Source organism: Sinocyclocheilus grahami, unplaced genomic scaffold, assembly GCF_001515645.1.
Source record: "Sinocyclocheilus grahami isolate Dianchi unplaced genomic scaffold, SAMN03320097.WGS_v1.1 scaffold597.1, whole genome shotgun sequence".
Lineage (NCBI taxonomy): Eukaryota > Metazoa > Chordata > Actinopteri > Cypriniformes > Cyprinidae > Sinocyclocheilus > Sinocyclocheilus grahami.
Genome location: NW_015505776.1, coordinates 545338 through 561931, shown reverse-complemented (window position 1 = coordinate 561931; position 16594 = coordinate 545338). Strand labels below are relative to the sequence as shown.

General features: G+C 37.2%; 1 protein-coding gene across 1 annotated transcript in view; it reads right to left on the bottom strand.

Annotated features, from left to right (window-relative positions):
- LOC107557288 (staphylococcal nuclease domain-containing protein 1) overlaps positions 1-16594 on the bottom strand; it is a gene marked incomplete at its 3' end in the record, with an annotated part of 160457 nt that overhangs the window by 102740 nt on the left and 41123 nt on the right. The window contains exons 8-11 of the mRNA XM_016240653.1: positions 13390-13496; positions 10129-10239; positions 9103-9175; positions 6798-6939 (exon numbers count right to left, since the gene is read on the bottom strand). Coding sequence (XP_016096139.1) covers positions 6798-6939; positions 9103-9175; positions 10129-10239; positions 13390-13496 — 433 coding nt within the window. The remainder of the gene's footprint in view (positions 1-6797; positions 6940-9102; positions 9176-10128; positions 10240-13389; positions 13497-16594) is intronic.

The window sequence follows — 16594 nt, the reverse complement described above, 5'->3', positions numbered from 1 at the left end:
GAGAGAGAGAGAGAGAGAGAGAGAGAGAGAGAGAGAGAGAGTCTACAGTCTAGTGTCACATGATCCTTGAGAAATCATTCTAATATGCTGAATTGGGGCTTAAGCAACAATACATATGTTGAAAACAGTTGTGTAGCTTAATATTTTTGTGGAAACTGCGGGGAAAGAGTGATATATTTGATAATTTCAGGACTCTTTGATGAATAGAAAGTTCAAATGAACAATTTCTTCTAAATATAAACCTTTCATAACATTACAAATGTTTTTACTGTCACTATCAATTTAATGCATCACTGATTAAAAATATTTCAAAAATACAAATCTTACTGAGTGCAGACTTTTTAATAGTAGTGTTATAAAACAATGTGTGAAATTGACAGTTACTGACTTCTATCTTCCATCCACCAGTGTTACTAATGTTAATACAGATAAAAAAATTTTGTTAAGCACTATTAAATATTTTCTATACTATTAAGCACTATTAATATTAAATAATGTGCATTGAATTGAACTATTAAATATTTTCTATACTATTAAGCACTATTAATATTAAAAAATGTGCATTGAATTGAACTATTAAATATTTAAAAGTTTAATCATAACTTTGGCAGCCCTGAAATAGTAAACATTTTTACTTGAAGCCTACAAGAGCAACAAGAGTTAAAAAAAAAAAAAATTAAATTGAAAGAGAGAGAAAAACTGTAAATTCAACTAATGTCCACACCATTTTCTTTTGCTCAGTTTGCTTAAAATAAGCTAAAACACATTTGTTTACTCCTTTGTCATTTGCATTAAGTTAAATTAAATTACATTTGTAAAATGTTAACTTAAACCATTTGTGTTGTGGCTACATGGATCACTTACGTTGCATTGACTGAAACTGGGCAGTGGAGTTCTAGTTCCCAGCATGCTTTGCATAGGAATAAATCAGGAGAGTAAATGTTGAAATTAAGTGTTGTTTCATGTGTTTTTAGTAAAGGGAAAGACCTATTAAAGTTTGTTGTTCAGTTATATTTTCAGTGGTTAGATTATGAGCTATAACAGTGCTAATGCCAGTGATGAGAATTTTTACTTGATCATTACTTGCACGATACAAAAGTTATCAAAAGTAAATACTTAGCATGTGAAGAAGTGTTATGTTGGTTATTAGTTCTTATAAGAATAAATAAAAAATCAGTTTGAGGGCCAGCACGTGATTTATACAGTCTATATGGTCATCATTTCTGCCCTTTGCAATCAAACGATCATGGAACATTTATGTTTATAACAGCTACTGACAACCTAAGCACAAGCTCCCCTCTTCAAAAAAAAGGTAATCAAAAAAACAAAAACAAAAAAAAACATTATATTCTATAATCTCTTTTAAATGTTCAAAATAACTAAACATTACACACTTAAACGCTTAACAGGTCTTTCCATTTTCATAAAAATGCAGAAAACTCACACAACAAAGGCACCAGTCTGAACAGCAACAGAACAGGTTGAACAACAAGAGTGAATTATGTTCAGGGAACATTCACAGAATATGTCAAATGCAACTGGTGTGATCTCATTAAATTAGCATGAATTTTACTCATCAGTATAATTAACCTAATTTAGGTTCAAATAAATTCAGTTCAACTGTGTGGAAATAGGTGTCAATTTTATTAAGTTTTTTTTTTTTTTTGAGTGCAGTTCAGTTTTTAAAAATTCAAACAAAACTCTTCAGTCAATAAAAACACAAACAGCAGCCCAGTAAGAGTTTTAAAATGCGGGTTGTTTTAAAATGCCTTCCTTTAGAGAAGACGGTTAATGGCCCTAGACTGAAGAGGGCGACCTCTTTATTCTAGCCAGAGATGGTTTGCTATGGATTTGACTCCACTCAATTTCAAGAGATGATCAAACTAAACATTTTTCTTTTTAAGAGGAAACATTTGAAAACTAATTTGTTTACACTGGTTAAAAGGGGCATATTATACACTTTATATACTTTTTTTTTTCTCCCCAGAAGTCCACTTATAATGTTAAAGGTTTATTGGACCAAACTGGTCATAATTTAGTCAATTTTATTTAAAAAATAAAATAAAATAAAAGCGAGAGAGAGAGAGAAAGTTACAGTATGTTCGCAAAGAGTACAAGAACTCTTATTGGAAATATATTTTATCAGAAAAGTTTGGCTGTCTTTTACTCTATTAATGGTTAAAAAAGAAATGTCTAATATTAAAGGGGTAATATGATGTTGCTAAAAAAGAACATTTTGTGTATTTGGTGTAATGAAATGTGTTTATGCGGTTTAAGGTTCAAAAAACACATTTTCCACATACTGTACATTGTTTCTCCTCTATGCCCCTCCTTTATGAAACGCGTCGATTTTTACAAAGCTCATCGGTCTGAAAAGCAAGGTGTGCTCTGATTGGCCAGCTATCCAGTGCGTTGTGATTGGCTGAATACCTCAAGCGTGTCACGAATATGTTACGCCCCTTAACATACTGTGATGCCCTGTCTGGCTGGAGCGACGAGACAAAAACATTAAAACCCATTATAAACTAGGCATTTGTTGCATCCAGTGGGGACATAATTACGGATTATAATGACTTATACTGTCTTTTTACGCGTTGCAAAGTAGTTTCGCTTTCACAATGAAACGCAGCGTCACACACGGCGGCCTAGAGTGAGCAGAGGCAGGCGGGCTTGAGTGAGCGGCGGCCGGCGGATTTAACGAAGGAGCGTCCGGCCGGCTTGCGGCAACCACATGTGATGACCCCGGGCTGGACTCCGCTTCGTCCTACTTATTTTACCGAGGAATTTACCAATTAATTCTTTAAAAATCCTACAATGTGATTTTCTGGATTTTTTTTCTCATTTTGTCTCTCATAGTTGAGGTATACCTATGATGAAAATTACTGGCCTCTCTCATCTTTTTAAGTGGGAGAACTTGCACAATTGGTGGCTGACTAAATACTTTTTTGCCCCACTGTATGTGGGGGCGTGTTAGAATGAGCCATTTTAGGTAGGCGTGGTTGACTCCTAACTTTTATAAAGAATATCTCCTTGGATTTGAGACTTTAGTCTTTGCAAATTTACAGATCTTCTTTATGCACCAAGAGCTTGTAACACTCCAAAGAGAAAGAAAAAATTGAAATCGCATCATATTTAATATAGTTACAAATTCACACCATGCTTATGTTTTGCACATGAAACTTCTGTTGAAGCACCACAACACCGCGAGCCTCACAATGATATCGCTCGTCCTGTAGGAAAAGATGTACTTAAACAGGAAAGAGAGCAGAAGAAAATAAGAAAATGAAGCATTTCTGCCCTTTTAATGCGGTAACCATTGCTGGCGTGCCTGTGGATGGAGAGGCATATATATATAGTAAAATTAATGTAAACTTGACTAGTAGTTAGATATTCCAAATAAAATGCAATTTTCACCAAAGAATGCTAATGATCACAATGCATTATTTCAGATGTTGTGGACACTGGTGAGAAACTGACTTAATTTTGATGCATTTTAAGCTGAATATTGTTAGCAGACAAATAAAACAAACTAGTGAGTAAAAGAAAACAGCTTTAAGAGATTTTTATTTCTAAAGGTCAAAAATTTAACAAGTTCAAGAAAAGCTCAGTTATAGCGTCTACTAGCAGTTGACTAGCCAAATCTTGACCCCTTGGACCCACACAGATATGAGACTTCAGCATGCAACCATAAAAATCATAAAATCAGAGTGCAGAGGAAGGCCTGCAGGTACAATCTACACTGGTGAGTTTATGGCGCAATGCCTGTATGTCAATAACCTCTTGAACTGCTGAAGCTTTCATATGTGCTGTAGCACATTTCACAGCCCCTGGTGCTGTCAGTCTTTTCCTGAAAGAAAAATGGCTTCCATAAAGACTCAAACAAGACTAGAAACATCAGAAAGAGCTGTGCCAGGATCCCAAAGTACCTGCGACTGTGAAAAATGTCAACACAAACCAAACACCATCAGCTGAATCTGACTCATAAACCCTCAAACAAACTGCTTCACGAAACATCCCAGCCTACATGATCAAATCACACAAACGAGAAAACAAAGTTGAGGCAAACGGGAAAAAACGCATCTGGAAAAAAAAAAAGAATCATTTCAGAAAATAAGAAAAAGTAGAGCGGTTCTCTGTCCGAAATCTCTCATAGGAAGAAACCGAAAAAAAAAAAATTACAAAAGGAACAAATGGAGGAAAGAGAAAACAAGACACACTCAGGAACAAATGACCAAATTAATTGAAATATCTCCAATGGCGATATGCACAATTAAGCACGGTGGGGGGTGGAGGGTGTTTGTTCTCTGTTGGGGAAAGGAGAGACAAATAAATGGAAGGATGGAGGGATGCAGAAATAGGTGGGTGTCTCTCTTCTCTGTTTTCAGGGTGAATAATTAGACCGGATGGTGAGAGGACAGAAATAAACAAATCATTCAGCAGCTTGTTCTGAGTGATATGGAGAGAGGTTGGAAGGGCACGGATGTCCGTCAGGAAGAAATTGAGCGACCACAAGAAAGAGACTGTCTCTTTATGTAGTCTAATGAAGCTTGAATGTTTGTGCATGCCATATACAATTCCCATGTTGTACAAAATGTAAAAAAAAAAAAAAGAGTCAAAATGCCACCCTCCACTGATCCAGAATAGATATGATTGGTCGGAATAAGTTAAGTTATTTCTTTTTGGCACCCAATTAAAGATGCTAAAATTTAGTTTTCTGATGTAGATTAAGAGTTTAGGGGTTATGCCAAGGACAACGAATATAATCAAAAATATAATGGCAGCTATATGGAACACATTATTATAATAGAAACTAAAATGTCAAATTCAGTACATTTTACCTTGTTTTTATTTAGACACTAACAATGCTTTTGGTTTTATTTAACATGTTTACACTTAAGATCCCATCCAAACTTCACTTTTTTTAAAGCATATTTTTATAAGCTTTGTTAATGTTAGTTCATAAAAATGCAATTGTTCAAAATTAAAGTGATCAAAAGTGTCAGTAAACGATGTTACAAAAAAATGTTGCAAAAAGTGTGAATTCAAATAAATGCTGTTTTTGGAATTTTCTATTAATCAAAGAACCCTGAAAAAAAAAATTTTCTCACAAATATATTAAAGTGCACAATTGTTTTCAACAGTGATAATAAATGTCACTCAATTGATTTCGAAAGGATCATGTAACACTGTTTTAAAGCATATTTTTATAAGCTTTGTTAATGTTAGTTCATAAAAATGCAATTGTTCAAAATTAAAGTGATCAAAAGTGTCAGTAAACGATGTTACAAAAAAATGTTGCAAAAAGTGTGAATTCAAATAAATGCTGTTTTTGGAATTTTCTATTAATCAAAGAACCCTGAAAAAAAAAATTCTCACAAATATATTAAAGTGCACAATTGTTTTCAACAGTGATAATAAATGTCACTCAATTGATTTCGAAAGGATCATGTAACACTGAAAAAGTAGCAATGGCTGCTGAAAATTAGCCATCACCTGAATAAATTACATTTCAATTTTAAAATTAATTAGAAAATAGCTATTTTAATTTGTAAAAATTTCACAATATTACAGTTTTACCATATTTCTGATCAAGTAAATGCAGCCTTGACTACTTAACAACATTAAAAATCCAAACTTTTGAATGGTAGTGTGAATGCTAAAATGAACATGATAAACTGAAAACTCTAAATCACAAGTCTTTATAAAAATGTCGACACACCGACAAATGTGCTAGCGGGAAAGGCAATTGGCTATGTGCAAAACGCTGATTAGAGGTCAAAGGTCACTCCACCGCCTTCCCTGATGTGCAGCAGTGATATCTGTACCTGCCCAGATACTTTCATACAAGCATGTCCACATATGTGTTCCACATAGAGAGGGCGAGGACACTCAAGAAGAAGAACAGATGCTGAGTAGCAAGACCTCACAGCCAGCAAATGTGACACTTAACCTTCCATCAGATTGAGCCCTTCAGATCCCCATCTTGCCTTAGGGAGGTCAGAAGCTTAGACAAAACGCCTGCACAAAGATCAGCTTTGCAGACCTCCCAGAAAACACCAGCCTCTGCTGGTCAGAGGGGAAGGACAGAAGCTATTCAGTCTCAAAACTCCACTAGCAGAGCATCTCGAGCAAACCCCTTCCACAAAAAGCATCTCACTGTCAAGCTTCAGGCAAGGAAATGTGAAGACACACTTTCATATAGTGCATGAAGCGTGTATGAATTATTGAAGTAACAGTCCTCACAAAAATGAAAATTCTGTCATCATTTATTCACCATCATGTCTTTCAATACCTGTATGACGTTTTCATCCACGGAACACAAAACGAGTTAATTATAGCGATTTTAGAAGTCTAAGTCATTTTTTTCCCCCTACTTTTCCCCCACAGTGAAAGTGAATGGTGATATTGGTCGGCAAGCAACATTTCAAGGCAAGATTTTCAGTCTTTCAGTGGTGTTAGAAGTAATAAAGTGAGTCATGTGAAGCACCACCATGGTGCTTTTTGGAGATTTACAAACCCTGGTCACCAACCACTTTCATTGCATGCATGAAAGCAACTTCAACATTCAGCCAAACTTATGTTTTATCACAGAAGAAGAAAAAAACAGCTAACGGAATGAGAAAATTATGACAGAAATGTAATTTGTTTTAGGTGAACTTTTCCTTGAAATATTAGAGAACTGAACAAAATCGAAAGTGTTAGACTGGTGATGCAACAGCGGTCAGCTGCCACACTGTGGTCGTTATGTGGTCACAGATGGTGGCGTAGTTGACAGGCCGAGGCAGACTAACACTTACCAGCGAGCAGGAAGGTGATGAGACATGTTTCTTTGGGCATGTAGAGCTTGAGTCTAGAGCCACTGAACACGTACTCCACCACAGCCTCAGAGCGGCCCGCTCTCTGCAGGAATGGCAAGAACTGTTTCGCCTTCTGTGTCTCCTGTGCAAAATTATAGAAAGAATATAAGAAAAAAAAAAAGTCAGTAAAAAAATCTGAGGTGTTTAAACGACATATGAAAACAAACATCAACACAGTTATTTGTTATAGATATTTAATTTTATGTTTATTATGTATTTTTATTGTAATTTTTACTTGTTATATGCACATTATTTGTTTGTTATATGCATTTTTTTACTTGTTATATACACATTTATTTTATACATCTAAATGTTTATACTTGTTATATTTATGAGTATTTATACTTGTTATAAAAGGTATACAATTAAATACATATATTTACATATAGCTATTACACTTATTATATACTAGTTATACTTGGCTAGTTCGGTGTTGTTTGGTTTTGTACAAAAGAAATGCCACAGAGCCACATTAAATGTTGCAGCAGTCATGACAATTTTTTACAGAATTTGAATATGTATCGATGGCATGATGCAAAATTTGCAATACAAAAAATAGTTACGCAATATTAAAAAAAGGCAAATTTTATTTATTTTTTTCATAAAAATGGATAAAATAATTGCACTAAAATAGCACCCTTATTTTTTGCACCAAAATTTTGAAATGTGCCTTCAATGGCTACCTCAGCTGGTTTTCTTACATTAGTTTAGATACTTTGATTTGTAATTCAAATGTGGACCAGAAAAACGACAGGCCAAGCGGAAGATAACAGTTTATGACACTGTGAGCCATTATGGGTGTAGGGCAGCTCTATTTCAAGAGTGTCCTGACCAAGGGTGTACTTTTAGAAGCGAGATTGGCCATCTCTCTTTGTTTGACAGGTGAGGTTTGGTGTGTAACAGGGACACTTCAGATTTCACTTTAAATATGCTTCCTGTGACTCAGCACACTAGGGCCGCCCACTGCAGATGAAAATACAGCCATGACCCAAACTAAGAAAAAGAAACCAAACGAGAGAGGAAGAGAGAAGAGAAAAGAAAACAAACACATCCAAAGATAAATGGTCCTTTCAGACCAACGACATAGTCCCAATCCAAACGACATTACTCTGACTGTCAGTCATATAACGAGGGAATCTTGTTTCTGGATGAGAAATGAGAATGTTACCGTTTGAGAGCGAAACTCTTTTCTTTCACTCTAAATGCCTCCTACACAAACTTGGGTATAAATAACATGCTGAAGAAGTTCGCAGACAGCTGCCATACACTTCATTAAAAACTAAGGAGCTCATTCATAAAAGCAGAGATGAGAGAGAGGAAGGAGAGAATTGAAGTCAGGTGTGAACAGGAAGTCAGAGGCTGTTAAACGTCAGTTGCTTCACACACCAAGTACCAAGCCTGTCACCCAGCAAATGACATTTACAAGCCAAGTAAAATGTAATCTTCATTTGGTAAGGTACCCAAACAGGATTCGCCTAAAAAACAACTTCAGAGCTACGACCATGATGACTTTAAGGGTGGAAAGGCTATTTTTAGAGGGGCATTCATTAATTTAATGGGCAGGGCCATACTGCAGCAATAAATCAGCTATCATAGGACAAAGCTTTAACATCAAAGATTTTAGAAAGGATTCTGGGATATAGAAGACATTGGTAAAGACATTCAGAACATACGGTCATGGGTCATGCCCAGGCCCATACAAATAATTTTTTGTTTTTTCTCACTGATATTTGAGTTTCATTCTTGATTTTGAAGTCTGTCGAATTTATTTAAACAGAAAAAAAATGTAAATGGAAGAAAAAAATGCTGCATTCTTATTAGCAGCCGAAAACAAATGTAGCCAAAATATTTCAGCTAAAGACAATCAAATTAGTCAAAATATTTAAGAAAACGGTTAAAGTATAAATATTTAAGATGAAAACAAATCAAAGACGACAAAATATTTAAGATGAAGATAATCAAATAAGCCAAAATAATATTATCATTATTATTATTGAGATGATTATATTTAAGATGAAAAATAAAATAAGCCAAAATATTTAAAACAAATTTGCCAAACCATTTCATTTTCAAAAAATAAGCGACGTGTATAAAAAAAAAACATGTATAATTTACAGCTTTAGCAGAGACATATTTTATATGCAAGCAAAATGGACGTAATGACTGAAATACATCCATACGAATTGGAATCAAACAGCAATTGAAGCCAATAAAACCGAAAGTTCACTCCAATACACAAACTTACCCCTGAAATGTCTGCCACCCTGTGAATGGGCACTTCTTTCTTGCTATGAAGTCCTTTGCCATTCTTTATCGCTCTGCAATGATTCAAGCATTGTGTTAGAATCGAAATTTTTAGAACGGGCTCCCAGAACATAAAACCATTTCTGCCCCAGCCTGAGAAACCAACCCTTAAACAAACCCACCCATTCATCCACCCCTTATGCCACAAAAGAGCCAACAAATCACATTTATAGGCCAGTAGTTCTTGTGCATTACACATGGGAATGTATACGGTGTCTTTTGTGTGCATCAGAGTGCTCGATCAGTGTAATAGTGGTTGCTGAGTGGCGATGCCTGCAGATTACAGTAGATACAGGAGGAATGAGGGATGTGTCTTTGGCCTCTTTAAGGCAGATGTATCTGTGGCTGTAGCCTGCCTGGTGTCCAATCACAGTAAGTGAAAAATAGAGGAAGGGAGAGAGAGCTTGGGGTTGATTTCTCAGAGGATGTAGGGTAAGGACCAGCAATCTCTGCTAAAAATAAAGTTGAGGCCCACAAACCTCCCATCTCCGCTGGCTCCACGGGGAAGCATTACCCAGAGAGCGAAAGACAAGAAAATAGAGGAGATGTGTGTGAATGCATGTGCCTTTTCGAGAGCAACACCAAAAGTGAAGAATAGAAATGGAAAAGAAAGAGCTGCAGATAAGCAGCAGCGAGTCTCTTTCTCTCGAGAGCCACACCATCTATCGCCGACCACGAGATCCGAATCTCTTTCTGTGCAATACACCACCCTAGAAACCTCTACAACGCAAATCTATATAATTATATTTGTGGACAAAGAATAAAAGAGCAATGCTTTCGTGCTGGTGGTCGAGGTATAAGCTCTGGGACTGATATTGCCCCCATGAAATGAGAGCTAACCAGACAAGCCATGACTTACTGCACAGAACAAAATGGCTCCATTTCACAGACGGCTTCTCCTCCTCAATGTGTGGGAATATGGCCCACATTCGCTAGCTGGCAGTTTTATTTTAGTGTTTTGACTTACCTTGCCTCTGCAGCCAAGAGCTCGTCGTAATGGGAAGATCTTTGATCGTCGTCCTGACGGTATCTGATCACTGTGGCGAGACCTTTACTGACCAGAGCCTCAGCAATGTTTCTACAAAGAGATTAAAACAGAGAATCAGATGTTTGTTCCAATATGCCTTCCAACACTTTACACACAAACAGGTTTTATGTACTGTATATGAAACACACAAGTGTTTTCTTTAAACACACACACATGCATGGGGCTGAGAAAAATAATGTGTTTATTTCTGCAATTATTATTTGCTGTTTAATGCATTAAATAATTAAAGCAATTAACACAGCATCCATAAAAAAAAATCACTAAATATAGCCATCAGTTTCAGTATTGGTATCTGTGATACTGGCCTTCATTAATTCGTTAGCAAAAAAAAACAAAAAAAAAGCCATTAACCAATATTTAAAATACTAGTTTTTGCGGTTTCCCCATTAAATCTGGAGATTCCATGTGAAAATATATGCTCACAAGTATTCATTTTAGGTCTGACTGATTACAGAAATCTCTGATCATTTCAAATCGATCGACACCCCTAAATACTCCCCTATTCACCTAATCAATTTATACTGCAACTATTTTAGGATAGTCTATATTATACAAGCTTCAATTTGCACACTGTTTGAAGGAGAGCATTGAGTGAGATAAGGCCTAATTTGCAGAGCTGAAACATAATTGTTCACAACAAGCAAGACTGGTGCCCTGCAAGCAAAGTGGCAAATGCATTTCTCATTGCCATTTTTCAACACAGATACTGCCTTCAGCAAGCAGTTCGCAATCCCCCATTGCAGAGCACAGCAAACATGAGCAAGTTTTGGTAATAAAATCAAAAGAGCAAAAACATGAATTAAAGCAAACACTTTTTATTTTTTGGTGCCTTTGCTGGTTTCGTAGAAAGAGTGGTAAACAGTTTCAGCTAGTACTCATGGGCTCCTCTTTGAAAACAAACATACCACGGTTCAGAGCCAAAAAATACAATATGAAAAGGAACTATCAAGGACTGTTTAGGCTAAGTAATCAAACCAAAAAATAAATAAATAAATATTGCAAACGTTGATAACCATGCTTTCAAAAATCAAATGTTTACTGAAAAGTAACCTATTGCATCAGGCTGAAAGACTGTCTGTGCTGCCGTGAATTTTTACGGATCTACAATCAGTTCAGGCTCTTAAAATATTTATGGCACTATGGGAAAACCTGGAAAGGGCTGATTCCGAATCAGCGAAGAGTCAAGATGAGGCAAAGCAGCTGAGCCCTCAGGCGATGTGACCACCTGTTACCCACAATGCTCTAATGCCAACCACTGGGGCATGGTTGGGTAATCACAACCTGAGGCGCAATACCACCCCAGATTCATGTGCCTGGCCTCACTTACCCTAAACAAGGGACAGTGTGCTAGATCACACATCCACATCAGGAGAGCGAACAAGAATAATTTGAATTCATAGAGGAGACATAAAGGATAAATAAAGCATACAACAGTCCCAATTGACCTATCGGTAAGCCCCTCCCCTCGAACGCAGATGAGCCAATGGCAGTCGAGTATCAGTTGCACGGGGAGCGGAACTGACATCTTTAGGTTTCAGCGCCATAGAGAAACATTGGAAGATCCGAAGCTCGCATCGGTTTAATGGTTTATGCAACAAAAATTTAAAAAACGATGTGCCTAGAGTACTTGTAACATTAATTCCAGGTATCCTGAGAGGATAGGCAAAGTAATTTTTTATTTTTTTCATTTTCTAAATCGGAGAGCATTGAGTGAGATAAGGCCTAATTTGCAGAGCTGAAACATAATTGTTCACAACAAGCAAGACTGGTGCCCTGCAAGCAAAGTGGCAAATGCATTTCTCATTGCCATTTTTCAACACAGATACTGCCTTCAGCAAGCAGTTCGCAATCCCCCATTGCAGAGCACAGCAAACATGAGCAAGTTTTGGTAATAAAATCAAAAGAGCAAAAACATGAATTAAAGCAAACACTTTTTATTTTTTGGTGCCTTTGCTGGTTTCGTAGAAAGAGTGGTAAACAGTTTCAGCTAGTACTCATGGGCTCCTCTTTGAAAACAAACATACCACGGTTCAGAGCCAAAAAATACAATATGAAAAGGAACTATCAAGGACTGTTTAGGCTAAGTAATCAAACCAAAAAATAAATAAATAAATATTGCAAACGTTGATAACCATGCTTTCAAAAATCAAATGTTTACTGAAAAGTAACCTATTGCATCAGGCTGAAAGACTGTCTGTGCTGCCGTGAATTTTTACGGATCTACAATCAGTTCAGGCTCTTAAAATATTTATGGCACTATGGGAAAACCTGGAAAGGGCTGATTCCGAATCAGCGAAGAGTCAAGATGAGGCAAAGCAGCTGAGCCCTCAGGCGATGTGACCACCTGTTACCCACAATGCTCTAATGCCAACCACTGGGGCATGGTTGGGTAATCACAACCTGAGGCGCAATACCACCCCAGATTCATGTGCCTGGCCTCACTTACCCTAAACAAGGGACAGTGTGCTAGATCACACATCCACATCAGGAGAGCGAACAAGAATAATTTGAATTCATAGAGGAGACATAAAGGATAAATAAAGCATACAACAGTCCCAATTGACCTATCGGTAAGCCCCTCCCCTCGAACGCAGATGAGCCAATGGCAGTCGAGTATCAGTTGCACGGGGAGCGGAACTGACATCTTTAGGTTTCAGCGCCATAGAGAAACATTGGAAGATCCGAAGCTCGCATCGGTTTAATGGTTTATGCAACAAAAATTTAAAAAACGATGTGCCTAGAGTACTTGTAACATTAATTCCAGGTATCCTGAGAGGATAGGCAAAGTAATTTTTTATTTTTTTCATTTTCTAAATCCAACCAAAACAGAGCAAAATGTCCCTAAGCATTCAACCCCAATCATAATGAAGACGAAAACGTTCATTTTCTGGTTGTCATACCCTCATTAAGTTACACTTTTCATCTGCTCAAGCAGAACGTTAACGTCATCTTGTGCTTCAGCAAGGTATCTCTGGCTAAAACTAGCTAACGTTAAAGTTAGTGAGTCCATGCTAACGGATTTAATCGATTTAGTTTTTAAGATCAACTCAATGACTGGAGGTGGTATAGCGATGACTGGAGTGGGAAATTTTGGTCTGTTCTCACACGATCATCATCATATGACTTAAAATGTATCACATGAGTTACACTACCATCTAATAGTTTGGCTAGTTTACTTACATTCCTCCAATGGTCACTGTAGCACAGGTGCGCTCTGGGAAAGCCGGGACGCCACCCGTTTCCATGGCACTGGTGGCAGCTCTGATGTAATCGACTGTGACATTAACCTGCAAAAACACAAAACAAAATGGTTAAATCACCAGCGGAGTCGATGTAATGCCAAGAAACAAGGCCTACGTACACAGACACACTATAAGCCTGTCAGGGGCTCAACTATGGAGATAAATTGACCACTGAAGCCACACGTGAGGACACTGCACTGGACTCTGTTTTATGATGTCGCATTAAACATGACAGAATTACGCCAAGAAAGAGCAACGCATCAAACTTTGAATTTGATATCTTTGTACAGGATAGCAAATCAAGCGAAAAGCTGGCTGTAAAGGGAAAAAATGGATTACAGGCCTTTCAGGGTGGACAAATTGTGTTAGGGCATCTAGCGAGGGGTTTGGTGTGTGCGTTTGTGTACAAGCATGACTGTGGGCTACTTTCCAAGGTCACCCCGAGTCAGTGTGAATCATGTCAGGCTAGACCATAGATCTCCCCAGAGGAGGGCAAACCAAACATGGAAACTGTTTATCAGCGAGAAAGAGGCGGGGACCGGTAACTATTTCGCTTGATGGCAACGGAGGCAAGCACAAGGGAAGAGGATAACTAAAGCGGATTATTTCACACCAAACTGCTCCAGGTTAAGAAATCGACTCCATTTGTGTCAAACTCTCTCCGAGGTCATCGGATCATCCCGTAGGGGGCATCGCATTCAGCGTCTTCTTGTTAGCTCTGAGCTAATAAAGAAGCCACGTTGAGATATTCAGAGATAGGAGGCTGTGATCTGGCCAATTTCGTTCAATCAGTTCTGAGCAAACAGAGGGTTGGAAGCTAATCTGAAATAGTAAGCCGGATCTCCCATCTGTCTTGTCTCGCAGGGGCGAAGATCATTCATTAATCGGGATGGCATCAATAACATCCCAAGGACGAAAGACTTCACCTGACCGACTGCCACACCCATGCTCCTCTGGGAGCATGTGGATTGATTACATCCAACCAATTAGTCCAACCGTTCTCAAATAATACAAAAATAAATTTGATGGCAAGCACACCAAGCACAAGATTGTATTTTTGCAATGCTTTAGCGAACAGGTCAAATCACCAGCTTAACAGTTTAAGAAGGTGCTCTCTCACTTAGACATATGCATTGCATTTCTGATCCATATCCAACTGCCTAGCAAAATGAAAATGTTGCAATAAGACACAATTGTGACATGGCAAAAGAAAGTTCCATACTCTCAACTAATTCCTAAAGTTGTATGCCTCCACTTCTGGAATTTAATCCATTTATCCCTCCAATTAATTTGCTTCAAAATGACAATGTAACTCAGTCTAATGGACATAATGGAAGTTCATTAGGTGGGGGAATCCTGTGGACACTCATTTTCTTACCCCAGGAGTTTAGTGCTTCATCAACAAATAAACCACAAAATGATTGCATTTTCATCCCCTCTTCTTCTACTCTCCAGTTCTCTCTCAGAAAGTCAGAGACAGCTCTGCACCATTGAGCAGGAATAATGAGCTTGGTTGAATGACAACATACCCTTTTTAAGAAACACAAAGCGCCAAACATTCCCACTCATTCAGAAGAGCAAATGTGCTTATGAAGAAAGAGGAAATGAATGAGCGAGAGAAAGAAGGGGCCCATTTGGAAAGCAGATGACAGATTAAATGGGCTTTTAGAGACATGTCTGAATAGAAAGATCTGACCGAAGGACAACAGCATTGGAGGGTTTCGGAGAAGCCCAGCCAGAACCAGTAAGAAGAAAATGACGAAGACAGAAATGCTGCTAATGGCGAAGCATCCATCAAAACGTAGACAGGTCCACTGAAATGTCTCTGGGAAATGCAGAAAGATTGAGCTGGTGCATGTACAGCAAGGATGCTTTCACACATGGTTTGACTGCTTTGTCCAAACCAGAGATGGATTCCACTCCCTCCCCCGCTGGATTCTTTTCCCACTGTACATCTGGGTTCAAACAGTGGCATGTGAATCATCAACGCGAGTACCACCGTGATTAATTAAATAATGAGTCAGGAAGAGAAGATTCACTGTTCATGTTTTTGGAAGTATGGCAGTTCATGTTTTTGCAAGAAATGCAATGTGAACTGCTCTCCGAATGCAAATTATCTGGAGACAAGCAGGTATAACAATGTGTGTGACTTGGAGCATGCAAAGGCACAAATGCACTACTGTTTACATTCATGCCAACAGTGAATATTCACTGTTTTATTAAAATAAAAAATTAAATAAACATTCTGCAACCAATGTCAACTAATTACAGATTAAATGACCGAGTTAGCAACAGCAACTACTGATCAGTTTTTTATCATTGTTGGATTACCGTTATTGTTTTCATTATGATTTATTGTATTAGCATAATTATTATACAATGGTTATATAAATTTTATTGGTAATAATTACAAGTCTTCATTATCATTAACAAAATGTCCATATTTATTATTATTATTATTATTATTATTATTATACAATTGTTAATTTTATTATTCTTATTAAATTAGTTTTAACAATACAATTATTATTACTGATTTGTTTGAGTTGTTAATAAATTAACAATACAATTATCATTAACAATACAATTGTCTATTATTATTCAACTGTGTTAATTTTATTATTGTTATTAAATTATTGTTAACAATACAATGATCTATTATTATTGATTTGTTTTATTTGAGTTATTGTTAAATTAGCAATACAATTGTTTGTTGTTATTATTATGTGGGGGGGGGGGGGGGGGGGGGGGGGGGGGGATCACTGGCTGTCAAGGTCTTTAGCAATTTTGTTTTTTTTATATTAAAAACGACTATACTATAGACCAGATTTACTAACAGCCAGCACAAATTGTTTTTTAGGTGTGGATGAGAGTATCGTTCGGAGCCATATCGGCCTAGAAAATTGCAACATTTAATTTTCCGTCTGTATTAGTACATGATGTAACTACAGAAGAGTCAAGTTTTAAATAGGAAAAATATAGAAACTTTTTGGTCATTTTTGAGCGAGATGCTAATGGTCTAATCAGATTCAATGATCTATGCTAAGCTACAGCTAAAAGTGCTACCGCCAGACCCGGAGATCGGCTGAATGGATTCGAAAATGGTAAAACTCAACTGTTTAACTCTAGGGGAGTTGGAAAAT